Below are 20,764 nucleotides of genomic sequence, written 5' to 3'. Positions count from 1 at the left end.
TTTCTCGTTTTAAATACTAGTAAAATACATAAATCTTTTTTAGATATAAAAAATACTAATTAAAAACAATTAAAATTATAATAAAATTTATAATTTAAAATTTTAACCTATATTTTTAATTAATAATAAAACAATATGCGTTCCTCTCTTTCCTTTATTTAGGGATATTTTTGTCATTCAAAGTATAACATCATCTGTCTTGTCACTTTATATCTAACCAAACAAAAGACTAAAAGAAGAAAATACTTAATTTTCTTCCTCTTTTTTTCTTCTTCTCATAATACCAAACATTATAACAATCAACTCTTTTTCTCCTCTTTTCTATCTCCTCACTCTCTTTCTCATCTATTTCTCTCTTCTTATTTTCATTTTGCAACCAAATGAAGCCTAAAGTAGGGTGACCCGTTGGCTTCCCTTCTTTAGTATCGTAAGATCTCATTAAATCTTCAATTGATCAAAAGGTTAAAAGTTAGATTTCATGGGACAACACTCACTAAGATGGGTTAGTTCCTTGGGTGATAAAATATCATGGTTATACCAAAAAAGGAATTTCAGGAAGAAAATAAGAAAACTGGTAGTATACCATTTGGGAAAATACTTTATTCTTAGTCATTCATTGGGTGAAAAAAAAAATTAATGGTCACTGAATAGTTGGGCTGGAAGTGCAAATAGCAAGTTAATGAAACTAAAATTCCAGTAGGCCACCCTAGCTTAGTTCAAGCACAATTCATTCTACCGCATGGTTGGTGCTTTTTGCAACCACTCCTTAATTTAACAAGCCTTCAAGGAGTGAAGGCATATTTTACACTTCCAGAACAAGGTGTTGGAAGAGCTTTCTAAACATAAACATCCTCCACCAGATAGGAGATATTACCCACACATCACATGCCAGATTCCACACTAAACCATAAGAAGAAAAAAGAACAAACAAACCCCAGCAAATATATATACAAATTAATAACCTTATTAAATCTACGTCAATCAAAATTCTGAGGTGCATTTTTATGTCTCGGTTAGACCTTAAAACTTAATAATTCTTATTTGCTTCCACTACTTAACTCAAAATCACTATCAAAATCGAGCTATGACCGTAGAAATAATCAAACATCCACACAGCCTCTATTTCCATCAGCTCTAAAAAAATATAAAATTGACCCAGAAATTTAGGGTGGGGCTGATCATATGCAAGTAGAGTTTTAATAATTGCTGTTCCCTGCAGCATCACCATTTGGGAGTTGAGAATGATTTGAAGACTCCCTTGGACCTTCCTCCTTAGTTGCATTTTCAAGGGCCTCAGTTTGAAAATCTGCTGCTAGGTTATTGTGTCTTGATCCACCAGGAGATATTGAACTAGAATCAGCCTGAAGCTTTGCAGAGGGCACCCATGTCTTCCACTCGTTACGCCTCCTTAACTTATCACCCTGCAGCATGGTCGAAAGAGAGAAAGAAAGCATCATTAATTTGTCCAGAAGATGTAGCTCACAGCTACACTACATGCAGATGAATAGAAATTACATATGTAAAGAAAGTGTGCATAGTACATGATTATATGATAGATTGACAAATGGAAACTACTATTAAATGAGAACTTACCTGTACTTCTACAACAGTAGAAGTTCTCATTGAGTCCAGTATCACCTGAATGTTGTTTGTCAAACTTCTGACCTGCAAAAAGATAATCCATAGAGCAAAAACAAATTCAAGGTGTGTAGTATTTTATGAAAAATTAAGTCATATCAAAAGCATAGTAGTCAATCCTGGATAGTGGCACAGAGTGACCAACCCCGAAGAATGATATACTCGTATTAGCATAATGCTGAGCCGCTGCTATACTGAAAATTGGTAAGATACAGTGCAAATAGTTCCTAATAAATACATTACATGCTTAAAACTTAAAATAAACAAGACTTAAAATAAAGACACGGCCTCTATTATGACAAAACAAATTATTATTTTTATAAAACATACCTCCAATAGTCAGTCACATTACAGTAGTTAATAAGAGGCTGGAGATGTGAAGGGACAATTATGTCAATTGCCCAAAAAAAAGAATGTGAGTAGAAGTTCCCTGGGTGGGGACTTTCTTTAGAAGTTAAAGAGAATAAAGATACAAGATAGGAAAACACAAGATTAAAGAATTAGAAAGGCCGCAGAGGCATGTTGGCATCAAAGATAACTAAAAAGGAAAAGGTGCATGCACAACAGACGAAGCTGCAAAGCAATGGGCTGCCAGAAAGGGATTCAAAACAATCAGTCTTAAAGAGCATCCTATTGCTCATTCCCACCAACCAGTAGCAGCAGCATTGCTTCAACAATGATGAAATATTTATTGAAAAATATTAAAGGGAAAAATAAATCTTTATAGGTGAAATAGAGTCAAAGTAGCTATCAAGGCAGAAACAGGCACAAAGGCAGAGATGTCAAAAATACCACAAGTTTACAGCAAAAAGGCAAGGTCATGTAACATGAGAAAAACATAATGTTCCCCAGTTGCACCAGGTAAAGCCCACTAAATTACTCTCACTTCTTCTAATGTAATAAGCTTATTTGTCATCTATGCATCAAAAGCAACAATTAATAGAGACAAAACACAGAAAAGTATGTGCATATAAAGACTTGTGCAAGACAAGGATTCACTCAATCATACAGCCACAAAGTATAACATATTCAAAGTCTCTACTAAAAATATGCAGGAAATATTGCTTAATAGAACACCATTAACTTACTCGAGGGAAGTCTGCTATCAAAGCAACTGGAACCCAACCCTGTTCATCCATGTTGGACCTTAAAAAGTCATCTTTCATTAAATTAGCATCACTGCCAAAAGTAAAGCAGCAATGCATTGAGAATTCAACACTCAAGGATTTATTGACAAACTAAATAATAGACAGCAGAATAAATTTACCTAAAGTAATAATCAATTTGGTTGACTATCATATTGGTCAGAGGAGATTCAGCAGCAGGGAAGAATAATGCAGGAGGAGGACCGTGGGTAATGAACGGCATGCCCTTAAAGTAATCGAATAATGGAGTTGGAAAGTAATAGAACTCTAGAAAGAAAAGACAGGAGCATTAGTTAGACTGTATTTTTTAAAAACATAAATGGTGAAAAGGAGAAATAAACTCACTTGGGAAATCACCATGGTTGGGAAAGGGTCCTCTGATGGGCTGGGGCCCAATAAATCCAGCAGTATTAGGTGGTGGGTGCCTCAATAATTCCCTTGGAGGAGGCATCCTTGGTTGGTGTACATGAGCATCTCTAGAATTAGCATAATTCCCATGATCCCGATCACGCTGGCTGCCATAATTATTATGATAAGAACCATCTCTGCATGGATGGGGCCCAAAGTTACCCCTTCGAGAAGAACCCCAATGATCATATGTCACAGGCACGAAGCCACCAGCCGGTGGTCTTGTATCCCAGCTATTGTTCCAGTAATGATCTCTTGGAGAATGATCTGAAATGCCATAGCTACCTGGATGGAGCTGATATACCGGAAAGGGTGGTGGTGGAGGATGGTTGGAGAAGCTGCTCTGTGTAGGACCAGACCCAATGTTGTTGCCACCTCCCCGTTTCATCAATCTTTGTCCGTTTGGCATATTATAGTTCACTGCAGTATTAGGTTTTGCATTACTATTATCCTGTTTCTGAGGAGAGTGCGAAGTTAGAGGGCCCTACAAAACAATGGAAAGAACACACAAGCAGATAAGACTGACCAGTCACCACCACTTTTTATATATTTATAGCATCATTCCTTATGAAGACATACTATGTTTAACAATGCTCCACATGAGCAGAATAGAGTCGCTGTTGGTGAGCCCAAAAATTTCAATATAAACCGAAATTTACAATATTTATATATTTAAAACTTTTTAACACATCTATTCTCCAGAATACTTTGCCATGTAATGGATTCATCATAAACCTTGTCTATAGAACACAATATGTAGTAACAAGGAAGTTACAACAGGTTTCTTAGATTAAGAAACAAAAGGTAACAGGGGATTTTTCTTCTATGAAACATGGATACGACATTGGAAACGGATACAATACAACACAGACACTGATACCACAAATTATAGGACATGTCACACTCACAACTATGATATAAAACTACTATAAGCTTAATATAAGAACAAAATTCTCAGATTAAAAAAGGGAAATAATATTTTTTGTATAAGCCATGAGGTCAGACTGTCAGAGGGTGAGCTTGGCACAAATGGTAAAGTCGTTTTCTTAATGACCTTGAGGTCACGGGTTCAAATCCCTGGAAACGCATACATCTACCCTCCCAGACCCCACTAAGTGGGAGTCTCATATATTGGGTCGCCCTTCAAGTCATTGTAAATATATTACAGTACTAATGATTAGCATGGGAATTTCATTTATAATTGTATTCAAAATTAAAAAGTCAAAATTTGTAAAATATAGTTACTAGTATCCAAAAGTGTATGATCAAGAGGAAAACTATTTTGAAGTGTTCATGTTGTTTAAACCAATAAATTAAACAAGTATTAACATGAAAATGAAAATAAAAAATAAACATAATTATGGCATGTATGGTATTGAAACCTGACCTGAGAAGAGGAGTGTGATGATCCTTCAGCAGCAGCCTTGGAAGAAGACCATTCGGGTTGCAGTTTACCAGAAACTTTGGTGAATTCAGATAAAGCTGGCCAAGAATCAGCACCCATTACAGCACCAGCCTCAAAAATGAAGCCGTTCGGAAGTTTTCTCCAAGCAGGTTTCTGGGAACGACCCACATTGTCATCATTAGCATCAAAGGAAGAGCTATCAGCAGCAGCAACAGTGTTAGAATTAGACTTCTCAATGGAATCAGATGAAACCGGCTGATCCGGAAGGAGAGAGGAGGAGGAGGAAGACGACGATGAAGTCGGCGGCGGCAGAGACGGCGAGTGTGGGGCGGGAATGGTTGATTCCGCGTCGCCGCCGCGGTCGACCTGAGCCCAGGGAGAAGGGAGGGTTTGCGGGGGGAACTTAGGGCTGATGGAGTCCCCAGACGCCGCCGTCAAAGGAGGAGCAATGCTCGGAGAGTGTTGGTTAGAGGAAGATTCTGGTGTGTTAACCATTGGAAGTTAGGTTTGTAGTTTTTTGCTATTGTTCTGATCAGAATGAAAACTCAAGATTGATGATCAGTGGAGAAAGAAAAACGTCGATAAATAAAAATAAATAAGAATTAGGGTTTGTGGGGTACAACGAGTATTTTACGCGCAGTACATGAATGAACGGAATGGATTGAAAGAACAGTGCGATATCTATGTACGCCACCTCTCTTCCTCCGTTTCCGACTTCTAACACAAAACTCACTGTTATAGACCCCAACAAAACAAACTATTCAACCAAACCCTATTGCGATTTAGGATTAAATTTTAATTAATATTTAATAAGTTATATGAAATTTGATTACTTGATTAAAATTTCAAACTCTTCCTATCATAAATAAAAAGAGTTGGGCTTAATCTCTATCATATCCATCAATTTTATAAATATCTAATGATTTAGATCTATTCACTACTTTAAACGATTGGATTTTTTTAAAATTGATGATTAAGTTAGGGATTAAGTTTTAAAACTTAGTGTTAATCCTCATCTTAACCATCAATTTTATAAATATTTAATGATTTAGATCTATTCACTAATTCAAATCATTGTATTTCTCTAAAATTGATGGCTAAGATAGAGATTAAGTTTTAAAAACTTAGTCTTAGAGTAAGTAGATTTCTCCCGAAATAAAAAAAACATAATACATAGTAAATAATAAATAATACTACTATAATATTTATGCTTTCTTAGTGTAAAGATTCATACACAACCAATATATAATTTATCACTTATTTATATTAATATTTTAAACCAATGATGATTAAAAATGAATAGTCGGTAATAGATTGTATAAAATTCTTATATTATAAATGCATACTTTTTTTCTTGAAAATATTATTTATACTTAATTTCTTTATTGAAAAAAAAACAAATATATGCACCAACATTGTATAAGTTTGTTATCTTATTAGTGTGTCTTCACCGTTCATATTTAATCATAATTCATTCTTCAAAAAACTATTACAAATGTATGGTGGATGATGTATTGAATATGTATAAATCTTTACACTGATAATGCATAAATAAAGAGGGGGAAATGTGTATACCAACATTATATGAGTTTTATATACTATCATTCATCATTCATATATAATTATCATTGAATATTAAAAAATAATCTCAATGATATAAATATTTAAACTACTCATAAATGAATAATACTTAGTTGACACAATTTAATTTTGTCGTAGTTTTATAGTATAATTTATCGTGTGTTAGATATAATAATCGAATTAGCATGTATATTAACTGATGATAAAATCAATGTAATTAAAATTTTAATAAAATGTAAAAGTATCTATCAAAATCCAAGACAATATTTCTTCACAAAAGAAGTATAAAATTTTTACAATTGAAATTATCAATTCAAATTATATTTTATTCTTTTTTATAATGTCATCCATGTGAAAATGACCTTGATGAATATAAACCAATCTTTAACATGTATAGTGAGATTCCTTGTCCTTTATATCTCTCAATTGGTTGATCATATGTCCTTAATCCTTTGTAGATTTTGGTAGATTAATCCCTTAATGTGGGTGCATATTTTACACATATAATTATTCCTTGCAATTTATCTTTGGTTTATCGTATACATTTATTCATGAAATATGATTTGTAATCGGTAAATTGGATGATTAAATTAGTAAATTGGGTTATCTAAATAAAATATAGAAGATAGTCAAATTCATAATAAATTGCTTGATAGTAGCCTTTCAATCAAAAATTGTTATCTATGTAGGTTTTAAATTGGTTTTGGTTGGTTTGATTAAACTATTAAACTAAAAGTTGATTTCATTAAACAATTGGAATAAAGATATTGGCATTGAACTTTACTATTTATTATCAATAAATACTCGATTCAACAATATTTATTATCTAGCTATGATTATTTTACAACAATGAATATCAATGGTACTAAAAGTTAATGTCTTAGTCAATTTAGTAGCTTATAAAGTAAGGTTATATGTCTAACAATTCTACTCATAAGATGAAGAGCTATGATCCACAAAGCATACATTTACGTCTACCAACTATACTTGCGAAATTGAGTTTTAATATAGCGCCTCAAATGTACTGATTACTAATATCTTGGTATAATTAGTAACTTATTAATATAGTTTTATGTCCACTAACTACACTAACAAGATGAAGATTTATGAAAACACATCTTCATGTATAACAACTATGTTAGTCCAGCGGAAGCGATCGTTGCACAACGTTAGCCACAAGCAATCAAATAAAGTGCATAGAATAAATAGAGGAAAGAAACAAGAGAATTTGTTAACGGAGTTCGACCAATTGTGTCTACGTCCCCGGAAGTGTTGAGCGGCTACCAAGATATTATTAGAGAATAAGGATTACAAACCCTAGCACACCCATGGGCCCACCTGCCCATGAGGTGTTTATATTTGGTGCTTATATCTGGTGCACATTACAACAAGAGACTTGAGTCCAATATATAACATTTATACTCTACTCTATTCTAATACTAGGCAATGTGGGACTTCATATAATAATGTATTTCAAACAATCCCAACAATCTCCACCTTGATTGAAATAAATGATTATCTCGCTCCTTAGGAAATCTACACAAGAATCTCCACCTTAGTGAATATATGACTCTACCTTGTTCAATGTGTAACTCTCTTTAACTGCTCCCCTACAGTATAGACCTTTTGAGTATCCTTGACGATGTTAACAAGAGCCTAACTCTCCAACTTGTAATGCAGCTTCCCGTACCACCAACAAATGGAATAGTTACTTTGTCACCTATTGCTAGGAAGTCCTTCGATATATTGGAACTTCTACACAAAAGTTAACCAACAATCGTCCTCTTCAATACTTAGTCAAACTGAACCTTGGAGCTTTCTTGGAAAGCCTCAACCGCTACCACCATTGTCTACTCCGACAATCCTAGTTCAAAAGAACTATCGTACTCCACCATAAGGAGTATACCCACAACACACACCTTGCGTCAATGCTAACTAATGTTTATGTCACATCTTTGCATCCAAGCCAATGCTCATGTCACACCCCTGCATCTCTACCAATGCTCGTGTTATAACTTGCATCAAAGCCAATGCACGTGTTACACCCTACACCAAAGTCATCCAGTGCCTCTGTGCTTTTGTGGGTCTGCTAGCAATTATTATCCTTCACTATGACATCTCACACACGCCATTAGGATATTCCATTTCTCATCTCAAATGAGAACATTCTCTCAACATCTAAAGAGATATTGTCAGCATCTGTCTCTAGGTCAAACTCAAAACATGAGTCCATATCTCCACCTTGATCCTAACCCTATACATGAACTTATTGTTAGAATGTATGTAAATATAATATGTATCTACTCATAATGATAGTGATAATTAGTTTCTGATTTGTAGCATAGGATCTCTCTGTATCTTAATGATAATTAATTTCCTATTATGTAGAAATTAATTCCTGATTCTTAGCATAGAATCTCTCTTTTGTAATGGTTATATATAACCACACCTTCATCATAATGAAGGCAAGGAATCATATTCTTTCATGGTTGAGTCTAGGCTTTTCTTCTCTTCTTCTGTTGTACCTCCCTCTTTATCATCTTCTTCTTCTTCTCCAATAAATCACCATAACTGACTCCCACAAATTCCACCCAGCCCTTCCTGTTTCCAATATTAAAAACTATATCCCCATCACCTTGGAGATGGAAAACGTGCAATATGCGACATGGGCAGAATTGTTCAAGATCCATGCTCGTTCTCACATGGTTCTCCACGGCATCATTCTATCCTCTACCAGCCTCGCAGTATCTGATCACGACACCAAATTGTGGTCGACACTTGATGTTGTCGTTCTTCAATGGATCTATGCAACAATGTCGCATGATCTGTTGCACACCATTCTAGAACTTGACGCAACATCAATGGAGGCATGGAATAGGTTGCGTGATATTTTTCAAGACAACAAGAATTCCTGGGCTATAACTCTTGAGCAAGAATTATCCCATACCAACATGGAGGATTTCCCTAATGCTTTTGCATATTGTCAGCGACTCAAGGAATTGTCGGATCAGCTTAAGAACGTCGGCGCACCGATCTCAAACAACTGTCTGGTTCCTCAAATCGTGGCTGGTCTCACCGAGGCATACAATGGAGTTGCCACGCTCATCCGCCAAAGCGATCCTTTGCCACAATTCTATCCAACCCGATCCATGATCATGTTGGAAGAAGCAGGCCTCGCAAAGAAAGTTGCAACAAGTGTGAATGCTGCCATGATGGCTCAAAATTATGACTCCCCCCCCCACTCAAGATCTTCCAATCCCAATCGTCATGCTACTGGTGGTAAAAAGGGCCACAACCACAACAACAATGGCAGAAATTCGGGTGGCCGTGGTGGTGCCAAAAATGGCAGCGGTGGTGGCCATAACGGGGGACGCCATGATGGCTGACAGCATTCGTACGGACCACAATGGCAAGTTGGACAGTGGCAGTTGCCTTGGTTACCGTGGGCAACACCACCCTGCCCATACCCCTCCACACCTTGGGCCAGGCCCGATTTTCCACAACAACAGCAAGGCCAACCAAACTATGGTGGCCAGCAGCATCAGTCCAGACAATTGGGCATTCTTAGCCCAAAACCGGCACAAGCCTACACTGCTGACAAAGTTCAACCAACTCCAACAAACATCGAGGTTGCGATGCACACTCTTGGGCTCACTCCTCCAGATGCAAATTGGTACATGGACACTGGTGCCACCTCCCACATGACATGTGACCTAGGTACTCTCACGTCTTATTTTAATATGAGCAATCAACATGGTATAATGGTTGGTAATGGTCATTCAATTCTAATTCATGGTTATGGACACACCAACTTGCCTTCCCCCAATCCTCCCTTAGTGTTAAAAAAATGTCCTTCATGCACCTCAACTTATTAAAAACTTGGCGTCCGTTAGGAAATTTACAACTGATAATTCGGTCTCTATTGGATTTGATCCTTTTGTATTTTTGTGAAGGATTTCCATATGGGGATGCGTCTCATGAGATGTGTGAGTCACGACAATCAATATCCCATCACCAATACCACCACCTCACCCACTTTTGTAGCCATAGCACCATCCTTATGGCATGCTCGATTGGGTCATCCAGGAGCACCAATTTTAGAGTCTCTTAAGCACAATAAATTTATTACGTGTAAACACACTTCTAGTTCTAATGTTTGTCACTCTTGTTCTCTTGGAAAACATGTTAAATTGTCATTTTCTTCTTCTAGTTCATGCACTAATATGCCTTTTGATATTATACATAATGATATTTGGACCTCTCTCGTTTTGAGATCTTCGGGTCACCGATGTTATGTGTTGTTTTTGGATGATTACTCTAATTTTTTATGGACATTTCCTTTATCTAAGAAGTTTCAATTTCTTTCCACTTTTCTATCGTTTTGAGTTTGTATCTGCACTAAATTTGAACGGGATGTAAAGAATATTCAATGTGATAATGGTGGGGAATTTGATAATGGACCTTTTTGGGAATTTTGTAAAAAAATGGGATAGCCTTTCGCCTATCTTGTCCACATACCTCATCACAAAATGGGAAAGCTAAGAGAAAAATTTGTACCATTAACAACATTATTCGTACACTTATGGCCCATACGTCTCTACCACCTTCATTTTGGCATCATGCTTTACAAATGGCAACTTACCTTCTTAACATCCTTCCAAGTAAAACATTATCCTATCACTTGCCTCTCAAGGTTCTTTATCAAAAGGAGCCTTCCTATTCTCATCTTCGAGTTTTTGGGTGCTTATGTTATCCGCTTTTTCCCTCTACTTCCATAACCAAACTTCAAGCACGTTCCACTCCGTGTGTCTTATTGGGTTACCCATCTAATCACCATGGTTACAAGTGCTATGATTTGTCCTCATGGAAAATAATAATAATAAGTCGCCATGTCATTTTTTATGAGACTCAATTCCCTTTTGCTAAACTGCACACTCCACAACCTCACACTTACAGTTTTATGGATGACACAACATCCCCTTACTTGATCCATCGTTTAACATCCCCACCAGACACCAACCAACCTTCCCAACCTGTATTGAACAACCAAAAACTTATTGCCCCTCCTATACCTCCTACTCACCCACCATCACATAGCCCAACCAATACACATTCACCATCCTCTCCACTTTCAGAATCCAGACCTGTCACACGTAGTCAGCATGGGATTTTTAAACCATAATGCCAAATTAATCTTGAACGAGCTGGCATGTCATCTTCTAAGCCATCTCTTACTCCGGTGGACACAAAACCGAAGCAAAGTGCTAATTCCAGCACCTCATATGCCGATCCATCTCATTATAGAAGCCTTGCAGGGGCACTTCAGTATCTCACATTCACGCGACCAGATATTGCTTATGTTGTATAGCAAGTATGTTTATTCATGCATGCCCCGACGGAGGAACACATGCACGCTCTCAAGCGTATTGTGCGCTACGTTCATGGCACTCTTCATCATGGCTTGCATCTCTATCCCTCTTCCACACCCACTATTCCTTCTTATACAGATGCTGATTGAGGTGGGTGTCCGGATACAGGACGTTCCATATTTGGTTATTGTGTATTTCTTGGTGATAATTTAGTTTCTTGGTTCGCGAAACACCCAACTACTATGTCATGGTCGAGTGCGGAGGCCAAATACCGAGGTGTTGCCAATGTCGTCTTTGAGTCTTGTTGGTTACGGAACCTTCTTCTGGAGCTTCATTGTCCTATTCAGAAAGCTACCTTGGTATATTGTGATAATGTTAGTGTGATATATCTTTCTGTGAATCATGTTCAACATCAACGCACAAAGCATATTGAGATGGATATTCACTTTGTACGTGAAAAGGTTGCGCGTGGGGATGTTCGAGTGTTACATATTCCATCCCATTATCAGATTGCAGATATTTTTACAAAAGGCCTTCCTTTGGTTCTATTTGAGGATATTAGGAACAATCTCAGCGTTCAACCATCTCCCGCTACGACTGCGGAGGTGTGTTAGAATATATGTAAATATAATATGTATCTACTCATAATGATAGTGATAATTAGTTTCTAATTTTAGCATAGGATCTTTTTGTATCTTAATGATAATTAGTTTCTTATTATGTAGAAATTAATTCCTGATTCTTAACATAGAATCTATCTTTTGTAATGGTTATATCTAACCACACCTTCATCATAATGAAGGCAAGGAATCATATTCTTTCACTTATGGGGTTCTGGATCAACACATACATCGCCCACACTACAGTTCCCCCATGTTTCCTTCTCCTTCAACTCATCTACTCTATCTTTTCCATTACCTTTGATGCACCTTGTCTAGCCATCACGCCTTTATCCTCTTTAGCCATTATCTGTTGTCTGGGTTAAGAGCCATATACCAATTGGCTATGATACCAATTGTTGGTGTAGCGGAAGCGATCGTGTGCAGCGTTGGCCACAAGCAATCAAATAAAATGCATAAAATAAATAGAGGAAAGAAACAAGAGAATTGTTAACAGGGTTCAACCAATTGTGCCTACTTCCCTAGGAGCACTAAGCGACTACCAAGATATTATTAGATAATAAGGATTAAAAACCCTAGCACAACCATGGGCCAACCTGCCCATGTGGTGTTTCTATTTGTCGCTTATATTTGGTGCACATTACAACAAGAGACTTGAGTCAAATATATAACATTGATATTCTACTCTATTCTAATACTAGCCAATGTGAGACTTCATATAATAATGTATTTCAAACAATCCCAACAAATTATGTTAACAAATTTGAAAGTTATTTAGTGGTCATATGTCTATAAACTATATCATCATATGCATGCATAAATATGACAAATTTAGTATAAATCTATGTCTAGTAATCATAGCAATAAGATGAGTTGACAAATTCAGAATTATAATGAGGATTCCTCCATGCATTTATAATAACAATTTCATATATAAAAGTTGTTAATCATTAAAGTAAGCGTTAAGCACAAAATCAACTCATAAGAATCAAAACTTAAGAATTAGGCATAAATCCAAATCAAAATGTATACATCAAGTAAATGTTACACTCATTCCTAACAAGGGAGAAACTTAGCTATACATTTTCATGATAATAGAATCAAAAAGATATAAAGAGAGACATTAGACTCATAGGAGAAGAGATTACATCCTCAAAGAGCATATATTATCTCCTCTAACCTTTATCACTTGCTTTTACATCTCATTTCCAGCTAAATAACCATAGGAACTAAGAAATCAAATACACAATGTTTTCCACTGATAAGTGCCAAACATACCTAAAATTCATACACTTTTATGGCACTTATCTTAAGCATAATTGAGAAAAACCAACTTAAAACAATACGTTTTGTATAAAATATCACAATTTAGTATATTTGTATTTGTATTTCCTTTTTATATATTTTGTAGGAATTAAAATGAAGAAAAGAAGAAAAAAGACTCATGGTCAACAAAGCGAAAAAGTCAAGAAACCAAGATGCTCAACCAGGCAGCTAAGTGTGGAACAAGCCCCACTAAGCTGAAATGGCCACCAGCTTGACCTGGCCACCAGCTTGACCAAGACCAAACTGCTCAACCAGGCAGCTGAGCGGACCTGTTTAGCCACTCAACCTAGCACTAGACTAGACATGGCACGGTCAGGCACGAGCTTGGCACAAGACCAAGATGATGAACAAACAGCTCAAGGGTCCAACCAAGCAGCTCAGCGGAGAACGATACTTCTGACCAGATCAGCAAGCATCAAGCCTCGTCCCAGTCAGCACGGTCAGAAGCTGCTGCACAAGCAGCTTAGCGGTGAAGCAGGTGCGCTGAGTGGTATACATCAGACATGACTTAACCATCAAGCAAACCATGACCTCACCTCAAGTAGTTCACCATAGGCTTTTCCGAAGTAGCTCACAATTGCTGGTCTCATATCCCACAACTAGCTTTGATGAGTCATGCACAAGGAGGTGACTAAGCTACTTGGTCAAGGGACTAAACCCATGCTGGAGGGTTTGGTCAGCTGCTTAGCGGTCCAGCTAAGCAGCTCAACAGTCTGGCATTGAGGCCAATAAATAGGAGACCATTTCCTTCGAGCAAGAGATACCAAAAACACGCCAAAAAAGATCAAAAACACTTGAAAGAAGGAAATCTCTCTTTGGAGTTCTTTCTTCATTTCTTAGTTTAGAGTTTTTATTTCAAGTAAGTCTTGTAATTTTTAGTTTAAAATTCAAGAGGAGAAAATGAGAAGGCAAATGAGATACAAAAATCAATTTTGTACTCCCATTTAGAACTCAAAAGCATCCAATCCTTGGATGGATGGCTCATGCTCCTAAACATTTTACAAAAAGTTTGAATTTTAATCATTCAAGTTGGTGTTTTGGTTAATATTATTTGTTTGAGAAGTACTTAATGCTCTTTTTAGATTGATCACCTAAAAACTGATTTCAAGTTAATAAAATTCCTTGTATCAAACACTTAACAAATAAACTAAGAAGTAGTTGTACTACTTAGTTTATTTGCCAAGTTAAGCATGTTTTTCTTAAGATCTTACATTCATTACTAATTCAATATTAGAGTCGCCAAGGTTTAGGGTGTGACAACCTAATATCTTTTATGGTTGTAATATTGTTTAAGTAATGAATATAAGTGTTCGTTATTCTACCATTTTAGGATATACACTAAAAGGAGGATTTTGGACCTTGGTGTTTGGGGTTAACCAAAGTAAAACATTAGAACTTGTCTAAGTAGTTCAAACTCAAAAGAAGATGAGAAATATATTTTCCTTATTAAAAAAGATCTTGTCTTTCCCAAGAATTTGTTAATATCTAGTTTTATGTTTATTGTTTACTTGTTTATATCCACTTTAAACAAAAACCAATCAAAAAATGTTCAAATCCATTATTTGTGCATTGACATATTTATATGATTCATTTTATTAGGCAATTCCTTGTGGTTCGACATAACCCTATACTATACTACAATTGAATCTTGAAAGAGGTGTAAATTGTAAAATAGTAAAGTGTTATCAATAAATTTATTTGTTGAAAACACCTTTTAATATACAAAAGTGATGAAACTAACTTACTAACTTTTATTTAATGTTATTTACTTTCCGCATTTTAACTCCCAATTGATTTTGCATTTTTTTCAAAAATTAAGGTTATACACAAAATTAAGGTTATATTTTTCAAAAATATAAGGATAAATTAATTTTTTTAATTACTTTTATTTATTTAAAATTTTATATTATGGTTCTTAGGGTGTTATTATATTTTTTGTACTACCAATAATATCTCCTCACACTATTGGGTGGGGAACTAATTCCTTTTGAGATGTGTGATTGTTTCTCCTAACAAATATCGCTCTCAATAATCGAGTTCTTGACATTTTAGTCTTTTTGGATATCTAACGAATCCTTACACTGGACCCATATTACTTATATTACAACTTAAGGTGAAACACTAGTTTAGAATAAAAAGAATGCTCGATTAGATATGCTAATAATAATTAGTTTGTAAAACCCTTATAACAAATAGTTTGAAAAAATCCATTCTCATTTATTCTATATTCAAAACCCATCGATCTACACCGCCAATCACTCAGTCAAAATTATTTCAATCAAATGAGTATAACGATTAAAAATAGATAAAATGATTTATGCATGGATAACATAATATAATTTTTATAATGTCAAGTTTCAAAATTTTGTAACATGTCAATTGAATTACAACCTCCTTGCCTTATTTTTTTCTCTAGTTTTTAACTCACAATAAAGTAAAATTTACTGATTCTAAAAGCTAATTAGCATAGGCGTCAAGTATCAACATAGTCAGATAAATAAAGTGATGCATAAGATAAGAACAAAGAAGAGTGTGCGTTTCTGTATCTACATACACAACCAATTCATGGCCAGGATTTAACTAGAATAATTTTTTCATGAATTTGTGGTTAGGGGCACTGGGTTGTATTAGAAGAATCTATTACATAAAATCTAAATCTGCAACGTAAGATTTGCCATCATCTTTGAGTCCAACGTGACAAATAGATATATATTGTTTGAGGATAATTGTAGGACTCCACGTTAATATCTTTCTTTACTGCCACATGTGCTTCATATATATTACACACAAACGCGTTTGTTATCAATTATTATGACATGTCCCTACTCAAGAGTCAAGACCCGCTAACAAAGCTGATTTTTTTCATATGAAAACAGATTTTTTTTCCTGAATTTATCATTAATCTATAGAAGCATATATGAGGCCTCCAACTTTATGTTTTTCCCCGTGCAATATTGGAGTTTACTTTAGTGTTAAAAGTTTTTAGTTATGTTATGGGAAAGGTAGAATGATTTATTTTTCCGAGAAAGTTTTTAATGGAAAATTGAAATGGGATACTATGCGTCAAAATTTGAATTTAAAAGCTCATGTAAAAGTTTAATTTTAATACATTGTTAATTGATATAATTTTTTAATACATTACTGTTTATGTAATATATACTTTTACATGATGGTCAATACTTAATAGTAAAAAGTTTACTTAAAAACATTAAGCTATGGATATTACTTATTTGTTGTGTTTTATATGTATTTGAAATATAAACAAAAAAAAAGTGAATGAAATTTGTTGAGGTCCATTGCTAGAAATCATTGGATGGGATCACATGTCTTCATTTATATCTCACTTGGTGTACCAAACCAATTATAGAGCTCATTATTTAAAAAGAAAAATTATAAAAACATAAATTAATATTTAATATTATTTTATGAAGTTTGATTGCGCCAAGACAGAGAGACATGATATTTATAGGATATGTGATCTTTGTCCGAAATTCTCTACCCAACAAATCCTCGTCAAACATCTACCCTTCCAACAAATGTCATTCGAAAGGATGCAACATTAGTTATTAACCTTGTGGTATTTAAAAGTTTATGTTCACAAAAACATATCAATGTACAGTTGCGTGATACGAGTTATTATTAGAATATAATTTGAAATGTGTCTGTATATTAAAAATAGGTTGATGAGCAGTAAAATGGAAATGGAAATAAATATTTAGCTTGTGGGAGGAGCTGCCTGCATGTGTAAGATAACATGTCAACAATGGTCTCCTATTCTATGTTCCCTTACAATAAAATATTGTCAATTAAATAAAAGGAAAACTTTTAAAAACAAAATATAATAATTTAATATTATTTATTAAAATTTGATTGTTCTAGGGGGCAGGAAATAGAATGAGACATCCTTAAAGGGACTGAGATCCTCTCCAGTATAAGAGGGTCTAGTAGTGGAATGAGAGGCACATGTTTATTTTATCATTTATAACTTTTTGTCTATTTTTTAAAAATCTGAACCATCAATTTTTGAAGTTCACATGTCACAATCTTATATGGTATTGGACCCTCTAGTAATGTTGATGATCCATTTCCCCCTAGAAGAAGATGATCTCTCTTAGACAAAGATTACATGTCCACATTTTTGTCTCATTTTCCTATCTGGACGAATAAAAAATGACACTTAATTAAAAAAAAATTCTAAAAATATAAAATAATATATTTATAATATATGGAAAAAATTCATTAGTTAGAAACATGAGGATATACTCATTTTAGGATAGGTGATCATCATTCATCTCTCATGTACTAATAACACAACTTAAGAGGTACATTAACTTGTGAACCAAGTCATAACTATTTGGGTGATGCTGCCAACTGGATTTCTTCTCCTTTTTTCTTAACTTCTCCTACCCAATAAACACACAACACATCTCTCTCTCTCTATATATATTGATTAGATAAATAGATATTATTTCGGTCTAAGGATTTCTTCATCCAATTGATTAGTTCTTGAGTCCAAGATAAAGATAGATCTCATAGACATGACACACATTGGGTGGTTTTGTTGCTTGGAAAGAAGAAGAGCAGGTTCATTTTTTGCAACCCTTCTCTTTTGTTCATTTATTTAGTATAAAATATCTTCGTTCGTTCATTGTATTATGCTTGATTAATTTTTGGTAGTCACTATCATCAAATCCATTACTTAATGGGTACCTTAGATCAGCCCTTAATTACTTAATCTTCGAAGCAATAGCTAACTAATACATGCACCTTGCTCATAAGTTACGTTGCTTTTCGTCTCTTCTTTAATTAGATTACATGCTTCTTTTTGTTAAACTCCCAAATAAATATGAGTTAATGGAGATGCATAAGCAATATCAGTATATAACCCTGTCATTACTATATTATTATATTTTTTACTTAGAAGCTAATAATTATTACGATAATGATACCCTTATATATACACCAAAACCCATTTTCGAAGTCAATATAATAAACAATGAATAATTTGCTGACGAAGTTAATTTTATGCAAACCAGGTAGATCATCACGTAAAGAACGTGAGGAAGATAATTTAGGTACAAGTCCGAACGTCGAAAAAGAATACCATGAAGCATTCAGAACAAAGTCTTATATTGAAATATGCAACAAAGTACAAGCTCAGCTTGGAAAAACAAGCACCAGAAGCCTCTCTTCTTCTCCCTCAACTTCTACTTCAATTCCATTCCACATGCATCTTACAGAGTATTTGCTAGAACCACGGCAAGGAATCATAACAAACATGACACGGAGCTTCAAGGTGCATAATCTTATAGTGGGTTACTTCGATGCCACCTTAGAAGCAAGCCTTTGTTGTGACAATATCCTTGAAGGAATCAATTCAATGAGACTTGCTAAGAGAAGGATCACAGGGGTTGTTATGTTAAGCAAAAGGGTGCTTGATTTCACAAATGAAAATGATCAAACCTTAAAGGATTTATATAAAGAGCTTGCTTCTTTTTCATTCCAAAACAACCCTTTGTCTATCATTAGCACCATTCAATTCCATGACATTCACGACCGATATATCAAACTTTTGCATATTCTAAAATCAAAGAGAAGGGGCATTCAAAGAACACTATTATTGAAGAAAGTTTGCAAAAGGTTAGGAGGAATTGCACTTGTGACTTCACATTGTGCAATTCTTATTGCTATACTTGTCTTTTCTTTTCATAGCATTGTTGGGTTGGTGGCAGCACCTACTATTGTGGGTGGCTTAGTTGGTTTGTTCATGAAGAGAATCAAGAGAGTGCATGAAAGGTTTAGAACAAGCTATTCTGAAAGATTGTGTGATCAACTAGATGTTGCTGCTAAAGGGGTTTATATATTGGTCAATGATTTAGACACTATGGGTAGAATGGTGAAGAGGTTGCATGATGAGGTTGAGCACTGGAAAATGATTGCTGATGTGTGTGTGAAGAATACGAAAGGTGAAATATTAAAGCAGGTTTTGTGGGATTTTAATGAACATGAGTCTAGCTTTTTAGAACAGTTGGAAGAGCTAGAAGAGCATGTTTACTTGTGTTTTCTTACCATAAACAGGTCCAGGATACAAGTTATGCAAGAAATTACGGACAAAGAACATTGAGAAAATTGGGAGAATAAAGTATCTCCTCCTCCAATAGATAACTTATCATATTCGGCTAGTAAATGAATAACATGTGTATCATTTTGTTTAGTTTTAAAAATATTTTTATTGAAAATGATTAAATATAACTTATATCATTTTATATTATCACCTTATGCTAGAATATAGTTTATTCTGAAAAAGTGGACATCTCTCCAACATCTGTCCAATTTGTCACAGTGCACGGAGGAAGGTTTCACAAGACAATTGGCTCTTTCTTCTCTATGTTGTTTTCAGATAGTTTTTGTTGGCTTCTTAATTTCCGAAATCAGAACACATGTATGTAAAACTTTTTAAAACGTTTGTGAATTTGGGAGGTAATTGTCCGTTGCTTATCCGCAAAATTCTTGTAAAATTGCAATTATATTTTATTTATTATTCTGGCTAATTTTTTGGTTTAGCTGAGATTTTTTGTTGTATATTATATATTGATATGGTTTTATATGCTGCAGGTATTGTAAATAATGACGGACTACTTGTAATGATATCAATAGGATAGGTAAGATTTGTTTTACAGCCTAATTAAGGAAAAGGACGGTACTATGGTCAAGTCACTTGATTAGTAGTACGAATTTATATTGGCCACACGATAAAGGTAGTTTAAATATACAATTTCAAGTCTTATAGACTGAAAAATGACAAGGTAACTCTGCCCTTGATGGTATACTATATTTTTCCTTAGAGTGTAACCACTCTTTCCCCACAATATAAATAAGTAAAGTCACCCATAAAGAGATGATATATATTCTCACTCTAGTTTTTACATGCACTTATAAATACCAGTTTGAGTGTTAGAGTTCATTTTCAAGTACTCACCTAAGACAGTTCAAGGTCGATAAATACTTGAGTTCAAGAAGATGTCTCAGATTTCGACCAACTTCCTCTATTAAAGCTTATCTAGGAATATATCTAGATAGCTTATCTAATAGCATATTTAGTTAGTTAGTTATATTCTTTTCTATAATCAATAATTCAGTTATGGTTTATAAAAGGTTGAGCCTTGTGTAAACTTCAATTCATTCAATGAATCAAATATGAAATTAGCATCTCCTTCTTCTACAAAACCTTTATAGTATTTAGAGCTCTATTGTGTAAGTATCAGAGTGCAA

The 20,764-nt window shown here is 34.7% G+C and overlaps 3 protein-coding genes across 3 annotated transcripts; 2 read left to right on the top strand and 1 right to left on the bottom strand.

Annotated features, from left to right (window-relative positions):
* Positions 926 to 5,353, bottom strand: LOC109343101 (la-related protein 1C-like). The gene is made up of 6 exons (XM_019581239.1): positions 4,579 to 5,353; positions 3,129 to 3,675; positions 2,906 to 3,050; positions 2,727 to 2,817; positions 1,594 to 1,665; positions 926 to 1,421 (listed from the first exon to the last, which is right to left on the bottom strand). Exons 1-6 carry the CDS (start codon positions 5,089 to 5,091, stop codon positions 1,197 to 1,199), a joined length of 1,593 nt encoding a protein of 530 aa, XP_019436784.1. The 5' UTR covers positions 5,092 to 5,353; the 3' UTR covers positions 926 to 1,196.
* LOC109342262 lies at positions 8,820 to 9,563 on the top strand. Its single transcript, XM_019580282.1, has one exon. The coding sequence runs from the start codon at positions 8,820 to 8,822 to the stop codon at positions 9,561 to 9,563; it is 744 nt and encodes a 247-aa protein (XP_019435827.1).
* Positions 17,920 to 19,648, top strand: LOC109343100 (UPF0496 protein At1g20180-like). The gene is made up of 2 exons (XM_019581238.1): positions 17,920 to 18,076; positions 18,529 to 19,648. The coding sequence occupies exons 1-2, from the start codon at positions 18,031 to 18,033 to the stop codon at positions 19,614 to 19,616; spliced, it is 1,134 nt and encodes a 377-aa protein (XP_019436783.1). The 5' UTR covers positions 17,920 to 18,030; the 3' UTR covers positions 19,617 to 19,648.

The sequence above is a fragment of the Lupinus angustifolius genome, chromosome LG03, assembly GCF_001865875.1.
Source record: "Lupinus angustifolius cultivar Tanjil chromosome LG03, LupAngTanjil_v1.0, whole genome shotgun sequence".
NCBI classification, from domain to species: domain Eukaryota; kingdom Viridiplantae; phylum Streptophyta; class Magnoliopsida; order Fabales; family Fabaceae; genus Lupinus; species Lupinus angustifolius.
This window is presented reverse-complemented; position numbering and strand designations above follow the sequence as displayed.